The sequence below is a fragment of the Manis pentadactyla genome, chromosome 11 (genome assembly GCF_030020395.1).
Source record: "Manis pentadactyla isolate mManPen7 chromosome 11, mManPen7.hap1, whole genome shotgun sequence".
Classification (NCBI taxonomy): domain Eukaryota; kingdom Metazoa; phylum Chordata; class Mammalia; order Pholidota; family Manidae; genus Manis; species Manis pentadactyla.
This window is the reverse complement of record NC_080029.1, coordinates 24,803,886-24,830,117: the sequence shown is the minus strand read 5'-3', so window position 1 is coordinate 24,830,117 and position 26,232 is coordinate 24,803,886. Positions and strand designations below refer to the sequence as shown.

The following is a 26,232-nucleotide window of genomic DNA, read 5'->3' as shown; positions in this document are numbered from 1 at the left end:
TCAGTTTTAGAATAAAATTAATTATTTGTAAATGTTTTACTGCTATATATTCTTAAAGCCACCCTGCCATAGTGTTCCAAATAATTATCAGCAGTAGGTCTCTGTGGAAACACATGGTTTATACTAGCCTTTCTTCTCAGTGGTAACACAAGTAATCAGGCACAAAAGCGAAACATAAGAGTGGTGCAGTATTGTATAAAAGTAGAAATAAATCCAACACAAGAGGAAAAACTGTTAAGAGTGATCAGTAACTGTCAAAATCATTCTCTCCCACTTAATCTTGACTTAAGTATCCATTTCTAGACATTTATATTATCCCTGGTTTCATCATTTGGGATACTTGAATTTTACTATATAAATAACAAGCTACTGTACTTCCAATCTCATGGCTTAAAGCCTTATATTTTTTGGTCTACTTTAACGGAAATCTTATTGTACAGAAAAATTCCACTAGAGAAATTCATGTGTTAACTTTTATCTTTTTGAATGAGATGGTCAATCACAATCTACCAGGTGCATTATTTTCAACTGAACACTGTACCAGAGTTACAAAAAGTCCCAAAGGAATAAAAGAGTCTTTCTTGGCCTCTCAGGCAACTTGATCTAGAGGTAAATTTATTTTAGAATATTGTATCCTAGTAATGTTAGTTTGGGGAAGTTTCTTGAATGCTGTTAAGTCAGAACATTTTGGAAAGAAATTGTTGTATTTGATAAAGAAAAGGCATGGCACAATACATGGAATCTAGTGGTACTGATTCCATTTGATGGCCTAAGGAACTTCTGAAAACTGTGAAACTGGTTTAGGTCATCATCTCTTCCCCAAAGGGGTGGAAGTTTGTGTGTCAATATTTACTACTTAAGACTTATAGATACTGAGAAGTGACTAGTGGTTACCAAGGGGGAGGGGGTGGGGTGGCAGGAATAAAGGGGCACAGTAATTTGCAATCACAATATAAGTTGATCATGGAGACTGTTGAAGCACTGTGATGTACATTGGAAACCAACATAAACAACACTTTAATAAAAAAAAAATCCACTACTTAAACTTTTATGCAGGAGCAAGGCTGTAATGTTCACAATGTTATTATGTTTAGGACATAATAGTGAGCCAATATCTGAAGATAGGAAATATTTTAATATTAAAAATTAAACATATAAACATATTAAGTTGGACAAAGCAAAATCAAAAGCACTTAAAACACAATAAAAAAACATTCTGATCATGTGTTTTAAAAACTGTCAGTGGTAAAAAATGTTGCCATAAAACACTGTGTTTAATACCAGTTCCCAACTCTCCTTAACTCTAAAAATGTTGAAATTGTTTTCTCGCAATTGAACATACTAGTAAAAAGTAAGGCAATTTTCAGAATTCCTAATTCTCTCATATATACATGACAGATTTATGTGTCAGGAATGCTGCAGGTGGATTTCTTTAAAAGATATCCGCCTTGACTTCAGACACACCCAAACCAGCAGGGCCAAGTAAATTTATATACTTGGCTGGACTATCTAGGAAGGAGGAAGTTAAATCATTAGTTTGCTTTTAAATATTGTGTGATTCTATCATGGCCTCATTTAAAATTAAATGCATCTTAAGGAATTGAGAGTCAATTATGAAATAACTTCTGGAATGTGGCCTCAGTCAAAACACAGGTCACTCTCTGATCATTCAGGGTGAGAATGGACAAACTGATAATGCAAACCTCTGATGGGTGAAAAAGTGTTAGGACTCAGAGAGAACAAAATTACTTGATCTTCAAGTACCGACGCTCATTTTATCTCTGACATGATTCAAATAACAACAATGATATTACCATCTTAAACATGTATAATGTTCCATAAGGGAAGACACCAGGCTTATTTTGCTCATTATCTAGTACTCAGGATAGTATTTATTAAGTGCTAACAAATAGTAAGTACTAAATAATGTTTCCTTACTACTAATACTTACGGGAACTCAACGAATATTTACTGAATAAATAAAAATACACATTACAGTCTTTGGTCTTTCAACATTAAGTATCCTGTCATAAAAAGGGTTAAGTTTCAGGGATCACACAATTAATATTAGGACATTTCTAGAACCAGATCTCACACCTTTTAGTGTCAACTGGACTGGAGATAAAGTTCACTCTAAACAAAACATGGGCTGCAAACTTACGATGTATTTCATACTCTGGATTCATCACCATCCAAGAAGGCTCTTCTTAAGAGGCCTCTATGAGTTATTCTAACTTTTGAGAATTACAATGTCAACAAGGCGATCAAGAAAAACGTTAGTGTATTACTCCCGTCAAGTAAAAAAACAGGTATCATTCTGTTCAGATTAAGCAGACAAGAGTGTGATGCTGTGTTACTAGTATTACTCAAGGGATGACTTAAGAACTCCAATGAATACGATAGGTTTGCTTCAACAGTAGTATTTTCTTCAAGAACATGCAATAGAGTAAAAAGGCAAAGGAAAAAAAATTTTTTTTCAGTCAAGACTACAAGTAAGTACATCATCATAAAACACATTCAGGATTGGGAGGGTGCAGAATCAAACCAGTAAGTCATTTTGTTCACATGCCTATTAAGGATGACAATCATATTTATCAAGCAGCTGAAAAGGGACTTTTAACCAAAGCAATAATGGGAAGGTACAATCAAAAGATAAACCATAAACATAACATATATGCACTATAATCACCTGGAGAGATATAAGAAATTGGAATGAGGAGATGTGGGAAGGAAGCATACTTTCTACTTAAACCCCTCCAAACCAATTTATTTTCATTTTTAAGAGTATATATTACTGAATGTTCTGTTATCATTTTATTTTTTAAATGTTTAAACTGAATTTTCTCACGGATTTTATTCACTATTTGGAGTAAAACAATTTAAAAAGTGACATGACTCTCATCATAACCTCAGGTCATCTATCTATAGAGCCTCTCTAGAGAATTCTTAACTACTTGTTAGTTCTCAAATAGACTTTACATGCTAGTGAGTATGTACAAATACACAGTTCCATCCCAACTTTCTCAGAACTCTAAATTGACGTTTCCACCTGCCTCCTGTATTGTTCCACTTAGACATCCCCAACTCAACAAGTCTAAAGCTTAGTTTCTCTCACCATCCAAACTCCTCCCTCAGTTAAAACCTGATCCTCCTCCTCCAGTACTGCCTACCTGAGGGACAGCATCACCGTCCAGACTACCCAGTCTCCCAGGTTTGGAGTCATCTTCAGCTCCACCTTATTTTCAGGCTTCATTCTAGATCCAGTAATAAATTTTTATGTTCAAGACCTTCATGTGGGGCACCAGGAAATTTTAAGGCCACTGGAAATGTTCTACATCTTAAAAGAGGTATGAGAGACATAGTATACACACAGGTAAAAAAAAAAAAAAACCCTGGAGTTGTACATCTAGCATACTTTGTGCACTAAACAGAATGTATGTTACTCCTCAATTTTAAAAAACCCCACTTCAATGCCTCTTCCTCTGGTGGACCATTGCAATAGGTGCCTTCCTCTGGTCTCCATGCCACCAAGACCCTCCCCAACACTCCAATTATCCCTCAGTCACACCAAACTTCTTGCCACAGTATTTCCAATAAAAATCCTCCCCTAGAACGCATGAAAATCTTCTAATAGTGGTATGTCAATAAATAATGTCCAATACTGAAAAGTCAAGAAACAGTAAAATCAGCATGTTAGTTAGAAATATGGAGGCAGACACTAAACGAATTTACTAAAAAAAAAAAGTAGTTGCTTCTGAAGATGAAGAAAAGGGATAGAAAAGAACAGAAGACTGCTGTATATTTCATAATAAGCCTTGTGGAACTATCTGATGCTTAAAACCATGTGCTACAGGTAAAAGACTGTTAAGAATTCTTAGATCTTACAGGACTGGACCACAGAGTTATTTGGCTGTCAATGGGCACTATTTTCAAGGCAAGGAAAGAGTAACTCCAAAGGTGATTCAGAGACCATCAGGGTTCCCTCCTCAGTTTCAAAGGCAGGAGTTGGCGTTGGAGTGGGGGGAGGGAGGACCATTACCTCAGACTCAATAGGTAAGAGCCTGCAAGGGGCAACCCAAAGCCTAGGGGAGGTGGGAGAAAATGAACCCCACCCAATAATTGAGAGGGCAGAGTATCAAAGTGAATAGATTATTCTTGAGTCTTAAGATCTCATGTAATATACCTTGCTAAATTTTGGACTTGGCTGGGACCTACCACCACTTTCCTTTTCTTTCTTTTTTTTAATTAGAGTATCATTGATATACAATCTTATGAAGGTTTCAAATGAACAACATTATGGTTTCCACATTCACCCATATTAGCAAGTCCTCACCCCCACTCCACCGCAGTCACTGTCCATCAGCATAGTAAGATGCTATTGGGTCATTATTTGTCTTCTCCGTGCTGTACTGCCTTCCACGTGACCTACGCTACCACCACTTTCTTCCCTCTGAATCTCTCCCTTCTGAAAATGGGAATGTCTATTCTGTCTGTCCCACCATATTATTTTGGAAGCACATAATTCACATGGGTTCACAGATGGAAAGGAATTCTCAGGACGAACTGGTATCTTGAGTTTCACTCATGCCAGATTTAGGTAAGTTAAATGAGACTTTGGACTTGAGACTTCGAAATTGATGATAGAAAGGGTTAAGACTCTGGGGGCTGTTAGGGTTAAATGTCCACATTTTGCATGAAAGGACATGATTTTGAGGGGAACATGGGCAGAATATTACAGTCTGAATGTTTATGTCCCCCACCCCATTCATATGTTAAACCCCAGAGTGATGGTATTTGGAAGTAGGACCTTGGGGAGGTGATTAGGTTTATGTTAAGTCATGAGGGTGGGCTCTCAGAATGTGATTAGTGCCCATATAAGATAAAGCAGAGATCTCCACCGAGGAAAGGCTATGTGAGCACATTATGAGAAAGTGGCAGTCTACAAGCCAGGAAGAGGACACTCACCAAGAACCGAATCTGCCAGCACCTTTATCTTGGACTTCCCAGCCTCCAGAATGATGAGAAATAAATATGTGTTGTTGAAGCCACCCCACCTATGGTATTTTGCTACAGCAGCTCACACTGACTAAGACAGATGTAAAAGAACTTAATGCATACAACCTATTCTCAATTGGTTCAGTTAAAAATAATTGTGAGTGTGTGTGTGTATGGAGAGGGAGAATAGTGGAGAATTTTCTTCATGAACCATTTGTGAGTCAGCTGCAGTTATAATAATGCAGCTTTATCATTTAATACTTCTTCAGTGTGTATTTCTCAAAAACAAAGACATTCTCTTAGATAAAACTACAGAATTATCAAAATCAGGAAACTGAAAATATTCATATCTAGGCTACAGCCTTCATTTTGATTTTGCCAATTGTTCTAATGATGTCTTTTATAGCAAAACAAAGTCCTGGATCATGTGTTATATTCTGCCTCTTTCGTTTCAGAAAAGAAAAAAAGTTAAGTTTTGATTGCACTGTAAGCTGACTTGGAAGGATGATCCTGGACAGAGGTTTCAGGAATCCCATGAAATGACACAAAGTAACTATGTAATGACCAATAATAGGGCAGAAATCACTGGGAAAGAGAGGTGTACATTTTTGATATAAATACAAAATCACATAAACAGATGTTTTTAGGCGAACAATCACATTCTGGCTGAATGTGACAGCAGGATGACAGAACCTGCCCTATCGCCACAGAACCCACCCACCTGGTGGACAGTTTAGAACAGTTTAAAAAAATTTTAATTTCCAACATGAAACACCCATTATTCTTCAGCAATCAAAGGACTGTTAGCATGCCTTTTCCTTTAAATGAACTCTATTCATTCCCAGTGGTGCTATTCTGTTGTTCCTTAAAATCACTTCTGCTGAAATGGTCTTTTCTTGGAATTTTACTGAAGTGTAATGCCTCTCTCTACTGCATGCCGCACATACTAGAGAAAATAGTCTGGGGCTTTGTGCTTGTCATACAAGCTATGCCACACTGACCATATATTTCTAGAAGTGTCCTCCTTTTTCCAGCCAGTAAAATTTGAAAAGTAGAGAATCCACATTCTTTCTTGCAATCAGGACAAATTCCCTAGCTGTGCAATAAGCATCTTACATGGAATGGACTGAGAAGTGCTTCCAAAGCTAGTTGTAAAACACTTATATTTCGACATTACTGTTGTCCTCTTGAAAGCTCAAAACTGGGGGCCTCCGAGTATATCTGCATGGGAACGTTTCAGTCCAGTGGTGTTCTGTGCACTCTGGCAGTGTTCTGCATGGGAGTCACCGCTCTCACTTACCACCCACGTCTTCTCTGTAGCACTTTCCTATCTCCAGATAAGCATCATGGAATAACAGATGAATATAACAGGAGATTAGAGTAGGAGTGCAGCTCTGCCACAGGCTCTGCACCTTCCTCTGTGTTCTCTCCCACCTCTGACATGTTCTGGACTGTGACCCCATGCCCTCCACTCTGTGGTTTTGCAGTGGACACCAGCTGCAGAGACAACATGGTCCACATCAATTTCCCTGCTCTGGCAATACTCCCTGATACACAAGGGTGGGCCCCTGGTGGTCACATCTGTGCAGTATGACCCTATTTCCTGGGTCGTAAGTGACTGACACAGTGGTGGGCACCTATGCCAAAATTAACCTAGCAACCCTCTCACAGGGATTTAAAATTTCAGTGGGTAAAGAGTCTGAAGGGCACAGGGCCTCCAAAGTCCTGAAGAAAATGTTTACAAACTCCCACCACTGAGGTCTCAAGCTCTGTGCTATTTCTGCCTCTGTGACTTTTCTGAGTTGTTCATCAATTCCTCCCCATTTTTTTCCCCCCGGTATCTATTATCTTTGCAACAAAGCACCTTTTTCTTTAGCTAGAATTAGTTTCTGTTGCAATTAACTGAAAGAAATATAACAGATATAGATTGTATATTAAAATCTCCTGGATTTCTTTTCTACACTCAATGACTGGGTATTTATGTTAGCACAGCATGCAAACTTTTAGGTTTGAGTACTTTTATTTAAATGGCTCTCAACTTTGTCAGTTTTATGAATTTGGAATACTGTTACTATGCTATCTAAGATAAGGAATACCTGGTTCAAAATTATTAGTAGGTACTTCCCTATATTAAGGGACACAGATTCTAATCCCCTTCTATAGTTAGCCTCCAAGCTTACATTAATTCACCTGAAGACCAAAAAAAAAAAAAAAAGAAAGAAAAAAACCAGAACTACTATTTTATAAAAGGGCAACAGAAGACTGCAATCAAAATTCAGACAGCACTTGTCTAAGTTTATCTAACTATAGAGAACATGCTCATTACCATTAAACAAGACTATTTCATGATAGAAAAATCACAAACTAAAAGGGAAATAGTAGATTATTTAATACAAGAGTTTAAGAAAATTGGCTATTTAGGAAAAAAACTAGTTAAAACTTCTGTTTATATTACAGTGTGAAGAAACCACTAACTGGCTCCCTGTATACATTCTCTGTATCATCCCTTCAGTAATACAATTGCTCAGTTTTAGCTGGGTACATGGCCACCCAGCCAGATACAGTCTGCATTTCCCAATCTCTTTTGCAGCTAGGAGTATCTGTGTGCTGAAATTCTGGTCAGTAAGAAATGAACAGAAGTGATGGGTCAGGACAGGATTACACCCTTTAAAACAGCAATTGCTTTCCCTACATTTCATCTTCCCTCTGCCTCTGGCCTGCAATGTAGATGTGGATGAAGATTCAGATGCTAATGTAGACATCTTAAAAGACTGCAGAACAACAAAGATGCCTCATAACCTACCTATACAGGATGACCTGTTCACCTCCAGACTCTACAAAGAGAAATTCCTATCTTGTTTGAGCAACTGTATTGTTGTGTCACGTTTATAGCAACAAAAACAAAAACAAAAAAAATCAAAAAACAATATTTAGACTTTCACTTCCAGGTTGGAGTTAACAGGTAGAGACAAGCTATCTCTTTAACAGAACTAGATAAAACTATACAGAATACTCTAAACAAGAAATAGTTTTAAAGACATTGAATAATTGTCTTCTATGCAAAGCAAAGAAGACAAGATGACCTAAAAATCTAGAAAGGAAAGAGCCTTTCCTTAGTGAGCTGAAACTGCCAGTTATTTTCTCTCTTGGTGGTATTTGCATAGTTTGAGCATGGACTGATGGTAACTGAGCTTGCCATAGGCAGAAGAACTCTATCAAGAGAAAGAAAAATAAGTGGAGATTAAAACAGCTTAATAGGAGGTATGACAGCTTGAGTTATAGAAAAGTCCCAGATATAAGCCCAGTTTTCTGCATAGGACATTTACCAAGAGCTGAAGAAGCTGGAGAGCTAGAGTAGAAATGTGACTTGAAATCAACCACATTACAATGCATAGGAAATAAAGTCATACTAGAGGGAGGGGCCGGCAGCAAATACACAATGGATCCCATCCTTGACACTCACTGTGCTCACTAGAATGGACTGAACCACCTGAAAGCTTCAGTCCAGCCCCATCGAGCTCAACCCCCAGTTAGAAAGCAATGCTCAGCCCCTCACCATATCTAAGACAGCAAAAGACAAAAACACTGACTTTAGTCTCTGCAGGTCTTTTATACATAATGTCCAGTAATTAATCAAAAACTTCTACATTCCCAGGAGGCAGGGAGGGAATATTAATGTGACTGAGAGAGCAAGAAGACACAGTAAAAAAAAAAAGAAGGCACAGTATACAGCAGTCTACACATTCACCTCTCATTATTTCAGTGCTGCTAGCCTTAAGAAATCTTTCATTGATCTTCCCCCTCTTTAAATTCCTCATGTTCAAAAATGGAGAGCCCTCCTGTTTAATTTCTGAACATTTCCAAAGCTGCAAAAACAATTTTCAAACATCAAAGCCTATTCTAGGAACCCAGAGCCCTCATTATACCAAGGAGCTTAAAATCATCATAATCATTTACTTCTTTTCACTTCTTCAACAAATATTTCATTTCTATCCATATGTCGATAGTCAGGAATTATACTCCATATTTGATGATACAAATAAAAGATAATCTTTGCCTTCAAGAATTCTGCAGTTTTTTTTCTTTAGAGAAAAAGTATGCAAAGATCAACATGACTTTTGAGATAAAAGAGAATAAAGAAACTCTGAAAGAACACTGTCTAAAGGAATTTGCATTTAAATATGCAGGATGAAAAATGCATACAAAGTAAGAAGCATTTCTTTTACAAGTGATTCTAAAGCTATCTCACTCTTCCTCTTCACATGACTAAATGACCAAATCAAGGAGATTAAGTAATCTACCCACAGTCACAAAAAAGTTAAATTAGAAGTTGGCACTAGAATTCAAGTTAAACCCCATTTATTGCCATTTCTTAGTCATATTCCTGAGATTTTTCTATGCATCACATTTTCCTTTATTTCAGATACTACAACTTAATCTAATTGTTTTAAAATCAAAGTTGCTTCAAAATTAGAATTTCACTTTAAATTCATCCTTGTGTTCATTTTTGCTTATAATTAGCTGTTTCTGCTATTCATATTACTAGCTATACTTGGATTGAGATAAATAGTTGTATGAGTTTCCTCTACTGAGAAAACATCTGTTTTGGGAGAACCAGAACTAGCACTGACTTAGTTTTCCTGGAAATAACCTGCTTCCTTTTCCTATATACCAGCCAAGCCTATACTGGAGGTGATAAAGATATTACCCTTTAGCACATAGAGCAGAGGTCTCCAACAGACAGTTGTATTACAGCCTAATTGGTGATCACAAACCAGGTTTCTAAGCCCAGCTTCTCCGCATTTCAAATCAAGATGAGAAAGGAAGGCATGGCAGGAAGTCAGTGCTGACTTGAAGTACCAACCAGCGACTCAGAAGACAGTGGGAAGAGGTGTTAGAAGAGCTAATGGAAAGTTAATAAAATATTCTAGGGTGTGTCCGTGCCATTTTCAGACCATCAAGACCATCGCTGGCCTCTTCCTACTCCTCAGGCGCCATCATCCCTAATAATGAGAACATTCAGTATGTCCCTATTGTTTTTAACCCCCCGCCCCCTGTAAACCTGAAACACTAACAATTACACTATGGGTTTCTTTAATGGCACGTGTACCACAATCCATGTCTCACCTATGTTTATAACATTATTTAAGGAAACTGGTTTTTGTCAACCAGCAAGTATATATGAGGTATCATGCTATAATAAATACAAAAAAAAGAGAAAAATATATTCAACATCTAGATTTTTCAAAACAGCCAGTAGCTTATATGCTTTAGATCTTTTTCCCCATTAAATAAAGCACTAATGTTATCATTCATTCTTTCATTCATTCACTTACTCCATTAATATTTATTAAGCCTGTGCTATGGGCTAGGCATTATCTGAGCACTAGAATAACTACCACACACTGCAGAGAGAGAGACAATAAATAAGAAAATAGAGATACAATAAAATATCAGGCAGTTGTGAGAGCTATAATCAGAAAAAAAAAAAAAGGGCAGGGACAGAGGAGAGCATTTCAGACAGGACCGGCAGACATCCTCCCTGAAGGAGGCCAGGGGAAGGCCACGGCCTACACCGAGTGGAGAAGAGAACTAAGGAAAAACGTCTTCCAGGCTGAGGTAACTGAAAGGTAAAAGTCCCTGAGGCAGGTGTGCTTGATGTGTTCTGGGAAGAGCAGAAAGGCCACCTTGGCTGGAGTGCAGCGACCTGGCAGGATATGAAATTAGAGGGGTGTGGGAGAGCCAGATGATACAGGGCCTTGGAAGCCCATAGATACTTTACATTTTGTTACCAGTGATTAGAGGCCTTCAAGAGTGTGTCATGATCGGCTTAAATTTAAGAAGTCTGCCCTAGGGAAATGCTATTTCCCTACTTCCCTAAAGGTATAAAAGCTACCCTCAATTTGTTGTTTATCATTTCCATGCATTTTAAAAATACCTTTACTATATCCATAGCCATATACAACATTGTCCTGCATGTTTTAATCCTTATATACTTACTGTATCTTTCTGCAACTTTTGCTTAACAACGTATTTCTGAGATATACCCACATTCATAATACAGACCTAGCTTCATGTTTTCACTGTATAGTATTACACTGCATGAATACGTCATGCTGGTTTTTCTTATTTTTTTTCCATTCTCCTACTAATGAACATAAGGCTATTTCCAGTGTTTTGTTATTGCATTTTTACAGTAAACATTCTTAAATGTCTCCTTGTGTCCATGAGCAGAATTTCTTGGGAAGACAGTGTTATGGGCTGAACTCATCCACCCAAGACTCATTATGCTGAAGTCCTAACACCCAATACCTTTGACTGTAGTTGGATGCAGTCTTTAAAGAGACAATTAAGTTAAAGGTCATTAAACTGGGCTCTGAGGTCATTACAGTGGGCTGTAATGCAATATGACCAGTGTTCTCATAAGAAGAAATGTGAACAGAGAGGAAAGACAATGTGATGAAGACAAAGGGAGAAGATGGTCACCTACACATCAAGAAGAAAGGCCTAGAAGAAACCAACCCTATCCACATCTTGATCTCAGACTGTCTGAATTATAAGAAAATACATTTTTATGAATTAAGAGAAAAGACACTTCTGTTGCTTAAGCCAACGAGTCCATGGTACTTTGTAATGGCAGCTCTAGCAAAATAAAAGTGTTCAAATTGTGGGTTACAACCTATCAGTGGGTCACAATATCAGTTTACTGCTTTGTGATTTATAATTTACAGCATTTAAACTTTCAGTTAAAAACATATTGAGTGGTTCAGAATAAAGACTAACACACTGTGTTGCACTCTTCAAGGGTAAGTACTGATTTAAGAAACTTTTGTTTCAGTTGTATGTATGTATGTATACATAAAATATACATATTTTATGTGTGTATTGATATTAAAATGCTATTTCTTAGTGTAGGTCGAAACAAAAATGTTTGACAACCTCTGCTATCCTACATACCTAGATACAGGCATTAGTAGGGCAATCGTTAAGAATGTGTGTATTTCAACTTTTCCAAAAATTGTCAAATTGTTTTCCAAAGCAATTGTACCAATCTATACTAAGAGCAGTTAAATACTGCTACATATCAAATTCCCACTGCCATACATCATGGTCAACATTTAATGCTCATATTTTCATAGCTTTCAAAATGGCAAAGAGGAAAACAGTATCTCACTGTTTTAACTTACAGTAACTTGAAGACTGGTGAGAATGAGCATATTTACAGACTTATTTTCAATCAGGTTTTCTTCTTTGGTGACTTGCTAGTTCCTATCTTTCACCCATTTTTCTACTGGGCCACATGTTTGTTGCTTGTTGATTTGCAGGGCTTTGTAGTCTGGATACTAACTTTTTACCGGTAACGTGTTCCAAATATTTCCTCCTAGCCCAGAGCTTATTTTTCAGTTTTGGTGACACTTTGTGGGGTCATGTTGTGCAGAAAGAAGGCTTCTGTTTTTCAAATAACAGTTTTACTGAGATATAATTAACAATATGCCATTAGATTTACCCTTTCCAAGTGTACAAGTCAGTGGTTTTCATTACATTACACAGTGATGCAACCATCACCATAACTTAATTTTAGAAAATTTTCATCACCCAAAAAGAAACTCCACACCTATTAGAAGTTACTCCCCATTTCCCCTTTGCCCCAGCTCCTGGCAATCTCCTAATCTAGTTTCTTTCTCGATGGATATACCTATCCTGGACATATAAGTAGAATCATTCAGTGTGGAGCCTTTTATGTCTGGCTTTTTACACTTACCACAATGTCTCTTTCTTCCATGATGGAGCATTTATCAGTACTCCGCTCCTTTTCATGTCTGAATAATATTCCACTCTATGGATATACCTTTTTTTTTTACCTATTCATTAGTTGATGGTCATTTGGATTGCTTCCATTTTTTGGCCATTATGAATAATGCTGCTATGAACACTCATGTAAAAGTTTTTGTGTCTGTATGTATTCATTTCTCTAGAAAGTAGAGTTGTTGGGTCATATAGGAATTCTGTTTTAACATTTTAAGAACTGTTTTCCAACATGGCTGCATCATTTTATGATCCCACCACTAATGTATAAGGGTTCCAATTTCTCCACATCCTCACCAAAATTGTTACTGTCTGGCTCTTATTTTAGCTATTCTAGTAGGTGTGAAGCAGTACCTCACTGTGATTTTGATTTGCTTTCCCTAATGACTAATGATGTGGAGCATCTTTTTTTGTACTTATTAGCTATTTGTATGTCTTCTTTGAAGAACTATCTATTCAAATACTTTGCCCATTTTAAAATAGTGTTGTCTTTCTATTGTTGAGTTGTAAGAGTACTTTATATATTGTAGATAACAAGCCCCTTAACTGCTATATGATTTGCAAATAAATTCTCCCATTTTGTAAACTGTCTTCTCCCTTTCTTGAATGGTGTCCTCTGAAGTACACAAGTTTTTATTTTAAACCAATCAAATCATTTATTTGTCCTTTGGTTGCTTATGCTTTTGAGTCATATCAAAAAAAAGTATCTAATCAAATTCACAAAGATTTATATCTTTGCATTTTTCCTAAGAATTTTATAGTTCTAACTTACATTTAGGTCTTTGATCCATTCTGACTTAATTTTTAAAATATGGTATGAGGTAAGAAACCAAATTAGTTATTTTGCATGGAAATATCCAGTTGTCTCCACAACACTTGTTGAAAAGGTCATTCTCCCCTGACCCCAATTTATCTGACACTCTTGTAGAAAATCAGTGACTCTAAACACAAGGATTTATTTCCTGACTCTCAATATTCCATTAGTCTGTATGTATATACTTATGCCTGCACCACACTGTCTTGATTACTGTGGTTTTATAGTAAGTTTTGAAATCAGGAAGAGTTCTCTAACTTTGCTCTTTTTCAAAACTAATCTTTTGGGTTCCTAACATTTACATATGAATTTTAGGATCAGTTTGTTGATGTCTCTAAAAATGTCAGCTTGCATTTTGACAGGGGTTGCACTAAATTTGCATATCAATTTGAAGAGTTTTTCCATCTTAAAAAGACTGTCTTTCAATCCCTGAACATTGGATATCTATGCATTTACTTAGACCTTTAATTTCCTTCAAAATGTTTTGTAGTTTTAAGTGTACAAGTCTTGAACTTTTTCTATTAAATTTTTTTCCTAAACATTTTATTCTTTTTGATTCTGTTGTATGCAAAAGTTTAAACAAATTTATAAACCTTTATAATTTGTGCTTTGGTGGTTTTAGGAAATTCACTATTTCTGAGGTTGCAAATATTTTTCTGATAAGCTACAGTTTTATATTTGATTTTCACATTTGTATATCTAAAAACCTGAAATTGACTTTACAAAAATGGTGTGAGGTATTTTTTCCTTTTCCTTATCCACATAGAAAGCAGCTTGTATCTACACCCTAACACTCAGAAAACAAATAACCCGATCAAAAAATGGGTGGAGGAACTGAACAGACACTTCTCCAAAGAAGAAATACAGACCAACAGACATATGAAAAGATGCTCCACATCACTCATCATCAGGGAAATGCAAATTAAAACTACAATGAGATATCACCTCACACCAGTTAGAATGGCCACTATTTAAAAGATAAGAAATAACAAATGCTGGCAAGGGTGTGGAGAAATAGGAACTCTCCTATACTGTTGGTGGGACTGTAAATTGGTGCAACAGCTGTGGAAAGCAGTATGAGGTTCCTCAAAAAATTAAAAATAGAAATACCATTTGACCTAGTAATTCCATTCCTAGAGGAAAAAAACCTGATTCAAATAGGTATCTGCACCCCTATGTTTATTGCTGTACTGTTTGCAAGAGCCAAGATATAGAACCAATCTAAGTATCCATTAATAGCTGAATGGATAAGAAAATGTGTTATATACACACAATGGAATATTATTCAGCCATAAAAAGAAAAGAACTACTGCCATTTACAACAACATGGATGGATCTAGAGGGAATTATGCTCAGTGAAATAAGCCAGGCAAAGAAAGACAAATACCAGATGATTTCACTTATTTATGGAATATAAAAACAAAGCAAAACAGAATAAACAAAACAGCATTAGACTCATAGACACTGAGAAGTGACTAGTGATTACCAACGGGGAGGGGAGTGGGTGGGGGGCAGGGGAGGAGGATTTTACCACTGTGATATACATTTGATAAAAGAGAAAACAATGGGACATTAAAGAAAAGAAAGCCCCTTGTCTCAGCACCACTTAATACAAAGGCGATCTACTTCCTACTGATCTGAAATGTTACCACGATTATCAAATTCAGTACTCACAGTGTGCTTTTTCTGTATTTTCTATTCTGTTCCAGTTCTCTATTGTTTGATCAAAATCATACTGCCTAATCAATTACTACAGTTTTATGGTAAGTCTTATTATGTAATGAAGGTGATTTCTCCCACCTCATTTTCCTTTAAAATTGTGTTGGCTCTTCTTGGCCTTTTGCTTTTTTACATGAATTTTAGAATCAGTTTGTCAAGAAATAAGGAGAGAGGGAGGGAGAGAAAGAAAGAGAAGAAAAAAACACTTTACAAGGTAGGATTTTAACTGGAACCGTATTGCCTTAAAGATCAACTTGAGGAAAATGACATTTGTACCACATTTTCACTATACTTTGGAAACCAAAGATGATACTATAACATTATATTTTCAGACAGCGGTTTTATTCATTTAAAGATGAGGTTTGGATCAATTAAAAAAATGGTCACCTGAACCTTAGAAATAAGAAAACTTTCAAAACTACCTTTAAGGTCTCCTTATATTGCATTTTACCTTATAGAATGATATTCTGATCAGAATCTAAAATACATATGTATGTAAAAATACACACACTTCTTGTATAAGCAACCTCATTTCTAAGAATTTTTCCTAACCAAAACATCAAAAGTGTAAAGAGATGTACAAAGTGTTCACATATTGGAAATATTGGGAAAAATCCAAACATTATGCATGGGGATTGGTTAAGTACATTACACTATAAATCCATTTTTATGGGATTTATGTACTCTTTAAAAGAATGTCTATATTAACTGATGATACATTAATGATATTAAGAGGGAAAAAATGTAGAACATATGTAGCATGATTTATATAAAACTGTATCACCCCATCCATATATATATTTGTCTGGCAGGATATACATCAAAATGTTACAGTGGGTAGTTATTTTGGGGTTACAGAATTTTGGGAGCTATTTATTTTCTTTATGCTTTAATGTATGGGTCTAATGTTCTGCAAGTATGGTACTTTCCAACTCCTGTATTTTCAGATGAAATAGTATGTAAACTATGTTGACAAGACAAACACTACATATGTTCATTTAAAATTTTACTGAAAATATACAAATGTTAAAAGAAATACTTGCTTTTAAAACTAAAAAAAAAAAAAATGATAGAACTTTTCAGGTATATAAACTCTCATACGGAGTATAATGCAGGTGTAAAGGGCAAACTTTCTCCCCTGAAATTTTAAATCCCTGTGAGAGGGTTGCTAGGTTAATTTTGGCATAGGTGCCCACCACTGTGTCAGTCACTTACGACCCAGGAAACAGGGTCATACTGCACAGACGTGACCACCAGGGGCCCACCCTTGTGTATCAGGGAGTATTGCCAGAGCAGGGAAATTGATGTGAACCACGTTGTCTCTGCAGCTGGTGTCCACTGCAAAACCACAGAGTGAAGGGCATGGGGTCACAGTCCAGAACATGTCAGAGGTGGGAGAGAACTCAGAGGAAGGTGCAGAGCCTGTGGCAGAGCTGCACTCCTACTCTAATCTCCTGTTATATTCATCTGTTATTCCATGATGCTTATCTGGAGATAGGAAAGTGCTACAGAGAAGACGTGGGTGGTAAGTGAGAGCGGTGACTCCCATGCAGAACACCACTGCCAGAGTGCACAGAACACCACTGGACTGAAACGTTCCCATGCAGATATACTCGGAGGCCTCCAGTTTTGAGCTTTCAATAGGACAGCAGTAATGTCAAAATATAAGCCTGTTTTACAACTAGCTTTGGAAGCACTTCTCAGTCCATTCCATGTGAGATCTTATTGCACAGCTAGGGAATTTGTCCTGATTGCAAGAAAAAAATGTGGATTCTCTACTTTTCAAACTTTGACTGCCAGGAAAGAGAACACTTCTAGAAAATCTAGAAATATGTCAGAGTGTGGCATAGCTTGTATGACAAGCACAAAGCCCCAAACTATTTTCTCTAGTATGTGCAGCACGCAGTGGGGAGAGGCAGTACATCTCAGTAAAATTCCAAGACAAGACTACCCTCTATCATCAACTCTCAAGAGATGAAATATATTGTCATGTTTAATATCCGATTTATTAAAACTCCCCAAAAGTTACCAGTAAGTTCTAAACTGCCAAATCCAGTAGCATAATAGAGTAAGACAAACCAGAAGACAACACAGGCTCTATCAACTCACTAACTGGGCTATTTCAGTGATCTGGAATTCAGCCTTCTTATTTATAAAAAGGGGATAACATTTACCTAGCAAAGCCCTTGTGAAGATTAGATAAAGAAGCTTGGAGAGGTACTGGTCACAGTAAACGATACCTACTACTATTATTATCCTTGGCTTCTCATCACCAAGATATTCCTTACCCCTCCTTTATGATTGCAACTTGTTTCCCTGGGCTTTCTCACACCACTTCCTAATGCTTCTGTTCTTTCACAATCAACCTTCTTCGTGTGTGTGTGTGTGTGTGTGTGTGTGTGTAATGCTTCTGTTCTTTCACAATCAACCTTCTTCAGGTGTGTGTGTGTGTGTGTCTGTCTGTCTGTCTGTCTTCTCCCAGGAACATTATGATTGTGTGTGTGTGTCTTCTCCCAGGAACATTATGATTGTGTGTGTGTGTGTGTGTGTGTGTGTGTGTGTGTGTGTCTGTCTGTCTTCTCCCAGGAACATTATGATTGTGTGTGTGTGTGTGTGTCTGTCTGTCTGTCTTCTCCCAGGAACATTATGATTGTGTGTGTGTGTGTGTGTGTAATGCTTCTGTTCTTTCACAATCAACCTTCTTCAGGTGTGTGTGTGTGTGTGTGTGTCTGTCTGTCTGTCTTCTCCCAGGAACATTATGATTGTGTGTGTGTGTCTTCTCCCAGGAACATTATGATTGTGTGTGTGTGTGTGTGTGTGTGTGTGTGTGTGTGTGTCTGTCTGTCTTCTCCCAGGAACATTATGATTGTGTGTGTGTGTGTGTGTCTGTCTGTCTGTCTTCTCCCAGGAACATTATGATTGTGTGTGTGTGTGTGTGTGTGTGTGTGTGTGTCTGTCTGTCTGTCTGTCTTCTCCCAGGAACATTATGATTCTGCAACATTGTATCTGTGGTGTCTCCTTTCTTGCTTATGCTGTCTTCTACCTACCAACTCCCACGGTTCCAACTCCCACCCATTCATTCATTCAACTGAGATCTCCTGAGTTCCTATTATATACCAGGCCCAATGTAAATAGAGTAGTTCCCCCTTATCTGGGGTTTTACTCACCTGTGGTCACCCACAGTCTGGAAGCAGATGATCTTCCTTCCGACTTGTCACCAGAAAGTCAACAGTAGTTGAACGCTACATCAGAATGCCTACACCATTCATCTCACTTCACTCATCACACAGACATTTAATCATCTTATCTCACATCACCACAAGAAGAAAGGTAAGTACCATATAAAAAGATATTCTGAGAGAGACCATTCGTGTAACTTTTATTACAGTATGTTGTTGTAATCCTATTTTCAGTTATTGTATTAATCTCTTACTATGCCTAATTTGTAGATTAAACTTTTATGACAGGTATGTATATACAGTAAAAAAACAAAGTATATATAGTACTGGTGCTATCCAAGGTTTCAGGCATCCACTGGGGGTCCTGGAAGGTATTCCCCACAGATAAGGGGGACTACCGTAGGAAAACTTCACTTATGTGCTGAAGGGGCTTACTAATTACGCAGCAAAAGGCTTATTTAGGATGATCCAAAACCATCACATCTGACAGATCAGTACTCTATCTGCACAACAGTTTCTGAATCTTTGCAGATTACAAAAATAATTGAATATTTCTCCCAACTTCAGTATGTATTATTTGGAATAAGTTTGGATCACAACCATAGTCTCAGTACAACTGCATTTCTCAGTGTACTTAGAAAGCATCAGACTGAATTTCAACAGACCACGTTAAAAAATGAAATCCCCAACACAGGGTGTACCCAATCCTTTAGAGTCCTACAGTATACATGTGTTCTTTCCACAATGAGCAGCAAAAATTATTTTAAAACAAAAGGAAAAAGAGCCACCTTAACCTTCATAATGGGTGTTGAAGGTAGTCTTAATGACAACAAATGTAAGATAAATTGTGAGGTGAAACAGGTCAAGAGCAAAGGGCTCACTTGCTTAATTCATCACAAATTACAAATTACAAATTACAGAAGACTTCTTAGAAGCTATTCAGAAGGCAACTGACTTTTGAGGCCACAAACCATGTATTTAATCAAGTAAGGCACACCCACTGAGATTCAAACACAGCCTCTACCCATCCCTCTCAATTGCCTATTCTGCCAATAAACACTGCTTCTTTCTTTCAAAAACTGAATCTAATTGAATCTCAACCAATTAACTATCTTGCTCAGAGCACTACAAACTTTCTAGGGCACCTAGGCCAACCTCAGAAAGTGGACAAGGCTGCCTTTCCTGAATATCCAAATTCCAAAATATTATCTTATGAATACAGTGGTTTGTACATTAAATAGTTTTCACGTCCCAATAATTTTTATTAAAGAGAATTTCTGAGTACCTCAAACGACTCTGGAATCTTTCAAATCTAATAATTGAAATGTTCTCCTTGGAACAAAACCATTTGAAACAAGAATCTAGTCCCACAAGTTATAAATTGTTACAACACTATTTTTGCAAAGCCCTGAAGTCTTCAGATGTATCATCAAGCCCTGTGAAACCTGAACAGGTATACTGGCCATTCAAGCTACTCCTCCTGTTCTGGTCTCATAATTAACTTCTTTTCTCAGTTACTGTTTCCTCTCAGTGGAAACAAAAGTTAGAAGCTATTTAGTAAATCACCCTTTAGAAATTATTCATTGCCTCCTTCTAGGTATAAAGTAGAAGGACCAGCACTTTGTTCTACTTGCTTATCTTATTATTTAAGTAAGAACATAATTTGTATCCCAGTTCTCCCAGAGGAATGTTATTTATTCTGGCAGGTAGAAAACTGTCATCCTTCTAATATTTCATTAAAATTACTCCTAAAGGGAAGAACGTTAGGTTCAAAACTGTCTCAAAGGCAGGTAATTTTTACCCCATCTATACTTGTTAACTAATTAGGAAGGTAATATGTGTCCAAACCTCAAAAGTTCTATAAAGAAATGTAAGATCTTTTTAAAAGGGCTGTTAACAAGGATCTTTAAAAGTAAAAACAAACAGTATTATATTTCAGATGCAACCCAAATATGGCATTTATTTAATCAAATGTTAAAGAAAATGTAAGAAACTCTTGGTAATTCAGGTCACTGAATACTGCAACACGCAGCTGAGAAAATTTCCTGCAAATCCTCTAGGTCTTTAAAAGTAGGGTAGAATCATCTATCAAGATTAGCTCAAAGAAAGTCCTACAAAGAGATAAAGGAACTGAATTACATAAACCCCTAAAGGTTCCTTCCAGCTCTAATTCTGCCAAAGCTTCCAATTCTAACTCTTTTCAAGGCTTCCCTAATGCTAACTGCTACCATTCACTCCAACTAAAGGCTGACCCTCCTCTTACTCATCTGAATGGAAGGGAGGAAAAATTACTGCTTTATGGCTGGGTACTTCTTGTGAAAACTCTACCGTCATCATTAGAAAACAGTAAACCCATGAGGATGTCCACTGTAAAGAAAAAAAACCCTATACTGTCGTCATGTTTCTCCTTTATTCTCACAGTGCCCCTCAACACTTCTGACAACATATGTGGACTTTTCCCACACCACAGAGCAATACTATGACACCAGCTGGGTGTCCTACAATTTAACTCAATTCTGACACTATCTACCTGGAGATGGCATCAGATCCCACAGGTTAAGGGCTCCGTCCCACAGGACTCTCCCCACCCTCACTCAGATGCCACCTGTGGTCTGACCAATAAGCTATAAATCAGTTTTCCATGACCCCCTCCCTCTGTTTCAATTAACTTGGTAGTGTGGCTCAAGAACTCAGGAAAACAGTTTACTTACTGTTTACCAGTTCCTTATAAAAAGATGACAAATTGATACAGATGAGCATCTGGCTGGAAGAGATGCGTAGGGCAAGGTAAGTGAGAAGGGATGGGTCACTTCCCAGCACCTTCACAGGATCGCCAACCTACAAGCTCTCTGAACCCGATATTTTTGATATTTTTACAGAGGCTTCATCACATAGGTGTGATCAATCATTAACTCTATTTCCAGCCCCTCTCCCCTCTCTAGAGAATGGAGTGGGGCTAAGAATTCCAAGCTTCTAACCATGGCTTGGTCTTTCTGGTGACCAGCCCCCATCTAGGAGCTCACCCAGAGTCATCTCATTACAACAAAAAACACTGCTTATCACTCAGGAAATTCCAAGGGATTTAGGAACTCTGTTAGGAATCGGAGTCGAAGACCAAATATTAGAACATGAGATGGTCCTCGTGTTCCTATCACTTAGGAAATCACACAAGTTTTAGGACTTCTGTGCCAGGAACCAGGGTCAGATAAATATATTTCCCTAATATCTCACAGCTACAATTAAAAAAAAAAAGTGTTAGGATGTGGAGAAATTGGAACTCTTGTGCACTGCTGATAGGAATGTAAAATGGCATAGCCACTGTGGAAGACAATATGGCATTTCCTCAAAATATTAAAAACAGAATTATTGTATGATCCAGCAATTCCACTTCTGGGTATATATCCAAAAGAACTGAAAGCAGGGTCTCAAAGAGATATTCATACACTTAACTCACAGCATTACTCACAATAGCTAAAACATGGAAGCAACCATTGAAAGATGTCCACTGACAGATGAATGGCTAAGCAAAATGTGGTACATACATTCAGTGGAATATTACTGAATATTTCATTCAATGCCTTAAAAAGTAAGAAAACTGTGACACATGCTATCACATGGGTGAACCATGAGGACATTATGACAAAGAAGTAAGCCAGTAACAGAAGGATAAATATTGTATGATTCCATTTAAATGAGGTATTTACAAGTAGTCATATTCATATGGACAGAAAGTTGAATGGTGGTTACCACGGACTAGGAAAAAAGGAGAGTGGGGAGATACTGCTTAATGTGTACACAGTTTCAGTCTTTCAAGAGGAAAAGAATGACAGAGATGGATGGTGGTGATGGCTGACCAGCATTATGAATGTATTTAATACCACCGAATCGTACGTGGTATGTTAATTAGTCTTCAGTTAAGATAGTAACTGTTACATTATGTGTTTCACCACACAAAAAAAAATCGGGGAAGAAAATAAAAAACAGAAGCAGTAACCTCTGATTGTTTCATATGCTCTTCCTATACCACAAGATCTATTTACTTAAACTCTAAACCCAAATCCAACAAAGTGGCAAGCATGTACTTCACCTGCCAAATCCAGTAGCGTAATGGGAGTTGGTAGGTAGAATCCATGTCAAACACAGACATATGGATTCTTGAGAGTATAAAGAGATCTTAGAAGTTTCTAACTTCTCTCCTGTTCATTAAAAGACAATATTCTTTAGCACATTCCATTAGACCATTCTTCCAAATGCCACCAAAGTGCCTTGAGTGGAATTTTTCACTAACATGTATTAGAAAAGTGAGCCAGATGTTAGAGTAAAGCAGATTTTAAAACTTCATTTTAGCAACTTAATATTTCTTCATCTTCTTAGTGGCAATCTCTGAAGAAACATGCCTACAAATGCTAAACTGTGAGGTATTATGGGAGGGATCTGATCTACTACTCCATCAGAATATAATTCCTACATTAAATGAAAAGAGCACTTAAACACAAAGCACCTCTAAAGTGCGAACACCCTCCTCCTGAACACTCTTCCCTCTTAAAAATCATAATCCACTCACTTGCCTCTCCATTAGGTTTCCATTACATGCTATACCCCAACAACTTTGTCCACTAGCCATTTAAGTTGCTAAAAAACAACTCCTTCCATCATTTATGACCTGATTCTTATCACTTCCTCTCTTACACACTTATTTCTTTAAAAATGAACACAGATATTATGAATCTGGGTTATGCTGCCTTACAGCTCACAACTTCAGGGGAGGTCCACTGTCTTTTTTGTATTTTCTCTCCAATTCTCATAATCTTAGTATGTCAACATGACCTGGAGAAATCCTTTGCTTTCTGTTTCACATCAAACAGTAATAAGCCTATCTATCCTATCTACTGATTGGGAGACAAGGCTGCCAGATATTTATGTTAAAGCCAAATTAAATTACAGCAGTGACACTCCTGCTAGAGGGAAAAGGCTACTTTGGGGAGGGAAAAATGTTTCCCTCAATACCTGAAAGAGATTTACAAGTATTAAAGTCAACTGCAAGTATCATAACATTCTCCTCCAGCAACACTGATCTTGCAGCTTTTTCAATCAGCTCCTTTTTAAGAACACATTTCAGCAGAGTGTCAGCCCAAAGAAATGGAAGGATAACAATCACTGTCTCGAATTCATAACTTCCAAAGACATTTCAGAGCCGCCTAGAGTTTGGCCGGTGATTCAGCCTTGGTTATTTAGTATAGAGACTCATCATAAGTCACCACCAGGTTAAACAACTCCCTGTGTGATAACACTCTTGCTCAAAGGGTCAAAGGAACTACCTAACTCTACCGGGAGCCAAGGATGGGCTCTCACTAAGGCTGGGTTAGAAGAGCCTTATGCCGGCTTCATTGTCCGATTTGTGGTTCAATGTCTTGCTTGTAGAGGAGGCTGGTAAGTGGTATCAAGTACCACCTCCTAACTTTCTTTACCTCCTGGGCACACCAAGAGTGGTTTCCCTCGGAGGGCTTCAGGAATCTAAGAGGAAGCAGCCACCTCGAGGGCATGAGGAAGGAGCCTCGCGAGAAGGAACCAAGAGCCCTTGAGTGGATCCTCCCTGGTCCGAGGGGTCACTCCTGCCTCCCGAGAGGGGTGGCCCGCACTTGTGGCTGGATCGGGGAGAGGAGGGTACTTGGGCTGTGAGCAGAGCCCAAACCTCCGGGAAGAAGAAGACCTCAGACGCGGAGAAATGGGGAGCCTCCGCGCCGCCCTTGAGCCCTCCCGCCCGGGGCAGGCCTGGCCAGCGCAGACACCGCCTCCAGCTCACCTGAGCCACGCCCGCCCCGCGGACGCTCACCGAGACCTAGCCAGCTCGGCCGCCCCTCGGCCGGATCCACAGCCGCGCCGCTCGCGGGGTCCCGGCCCAGCGCCCCCGGCCCAGCCTAGCCGCCGGGTCTCACCGTACCTGGCCGGCGACGGCTGCACAGGCAGCGGCGCTGCTCCTCACGTACCCGTTTCGCACATCCCCGTTCGCCACGCAGCCGTTCGCCCGCACCGGGCGACGGCAGCAGCAGCCTCCGGGCCCCGGCCGCATCGTGCCGGCAGCACCAGGGGCAAGGCAGGTTCTGGAGGCGGCGGCACGAGCAGCGGCGGCGGCTCCCAGTCCCGCTCGGCACCCCACCCGCCTTCTCGAAACCGGAAATGGCTGCACGCCGCTGCCAATTCCCGGCTAGGCCGTCACAGGGAGGCGGGGCTCACTCCCGCGGTGACCGCGGCTCGCCAGAGGCCTGGAGCCTACGGACCGCTGGCCAATCCGGAGGAGGGGAGGCGGGCCCATGCTGCTGCCAGGCCAATCACAGGTGAGAGCGGAGCAGCTGCCGGTGTCGAAGAGGGCTAGGTAGGGCTTGGCTGCTTAATGGTTCACACTAAGGAGGCGGGGCCCAGGAAGAAGTAGCCAATTAGGGTGTGAGGAAAGAAAGGGGGCTGAGCCCAAGTCTCCAGAGCGGGTTCCCGGGTTCTCCTGGGCAGGTGGCGCCCTCTCTGCCCATGCCTCTGGGGAAGTTCTTGGGTTTGACTCCAAGCCCAAGACAGGGCTCCTTTACTTAATTAGCCAATTCCGCTGTGGGTGTTTATAGAATAGCCTTTTGACAGTCTCTCACCTTCTTAAGAATTAAGGAACAATTTCTTAAGGAATAATTCAGATGTCTCTGCCCTTCACATCTGCCCCTGTCAAGGTTTTCTGTACAATTTTCTTTGAAGAGCACTCCCTTGTAAGTCAGGAAACCTGATCTCCTTCCAGCTCTGCTCATAACTAAAAGCAAAATCGTTAGGCAGGAAAATAGATATAAGCGGGATGGAAAGAGAAAAAGGCCAGAAAGTGCACTAAAAATGACCGCAAATTAATCAATTAACGCTCAAAAAGCCTAAAGCAAGTTGGCCTGGAGTGTTTGAGTATTTCAATAATATTAGTTTGAATAATAGTTTGATAAAGGAAGGTACCTCAGCATAGCCCATTTCTTTATTGTGTTAATCATGTAGACCCAGCTTACTTTTTTTACCTTTACCTATATGCTTGCTGTTTTATTCTCCTTCTGGCCCTAATTAAGTAGTTTGTAACCTAGGCAACTAATTTAGCATGCAGGCCCAGCCGTAAACAACATAGTAAAAGGTAGAAAAGATTCCATCTTAAAGATTGTATTTTAATACCCAGAAAGTTAAAAATGTAAGATTCTTAACTTTCTCTTTAGCAAACAGAATTTGTTTGATCTGCTCCCAGACCAAGACACCCATATCCCAGGGAGAAATCAGAGCAGGAACTTACTTGTGTTTAAGTTAATTCTAAGTATTCAAAGGCCACTTAACAAGTCTGTACCCACAGCCCTTGGTCACATTCCTAAAGAATCCTTAAAAGGGGGAACCCCCAATCTTTCGGGCGCCCCCCTCTCTCTGAGGTCGCCCACACTTTCTAAGTGCATAACCTTTTAACTTTAAACTCTTTTCAACCTTTCAGGGTGCGCTTCTCTCTCTGAGGTCACCCACACTTTCTAAGTGTGTAACCTTTTAATCTTAAAACTCTCTCCAAACTTCAGGGCGCCTCTCCTGGCTGAGGTTGCCTGCTGCACTTCTCTCTTTAAGTTACTTTAAATAAAACTTACTCTGCTTCACTACTTGTGTCTCTGCCCTTCAATTCTTTGTTGCAGCAGGGAAAAGAACCAAGGAAATACACAACGCTCCCCCAACAAA

The 26,232-nt window shown here is 38.8% G+C and overlaps 1 protein-coding gene across 3 annotated transcripts in view; it reads right to left on the bottom strand.

The window, feature by feature from the left end:
• SPTLC2 (serine palmitoyltransferase long chain base subunit 2) overlaps positions 1-24,700 on the bottom strand; it is a 120,846-nt gene extending 96,146 nt beyond the window's left edge. Inside the window, exon 1 of one of the 3 annotated variants that reach the window (XR_005030429.2) lies at positions 24,455-24,700. Coding sequence is in view for 2 of the 3 variants with exons in the window: in XM_036913039.2 (XP_036768934.2) it covers positions 24,455-24,583 (129 nt within the window). In the remaining variant the exon portion in view is untranslated. The remainder of the gene's footprint in view (positions 1-24,454) is intronic. The other 2 variants (XM_036913039.2, XM_036913038.2) reach the window with 2 other exon arrangements.
• Positions 24,701-26,232: the final 1,532 nt, after the last annotated feature.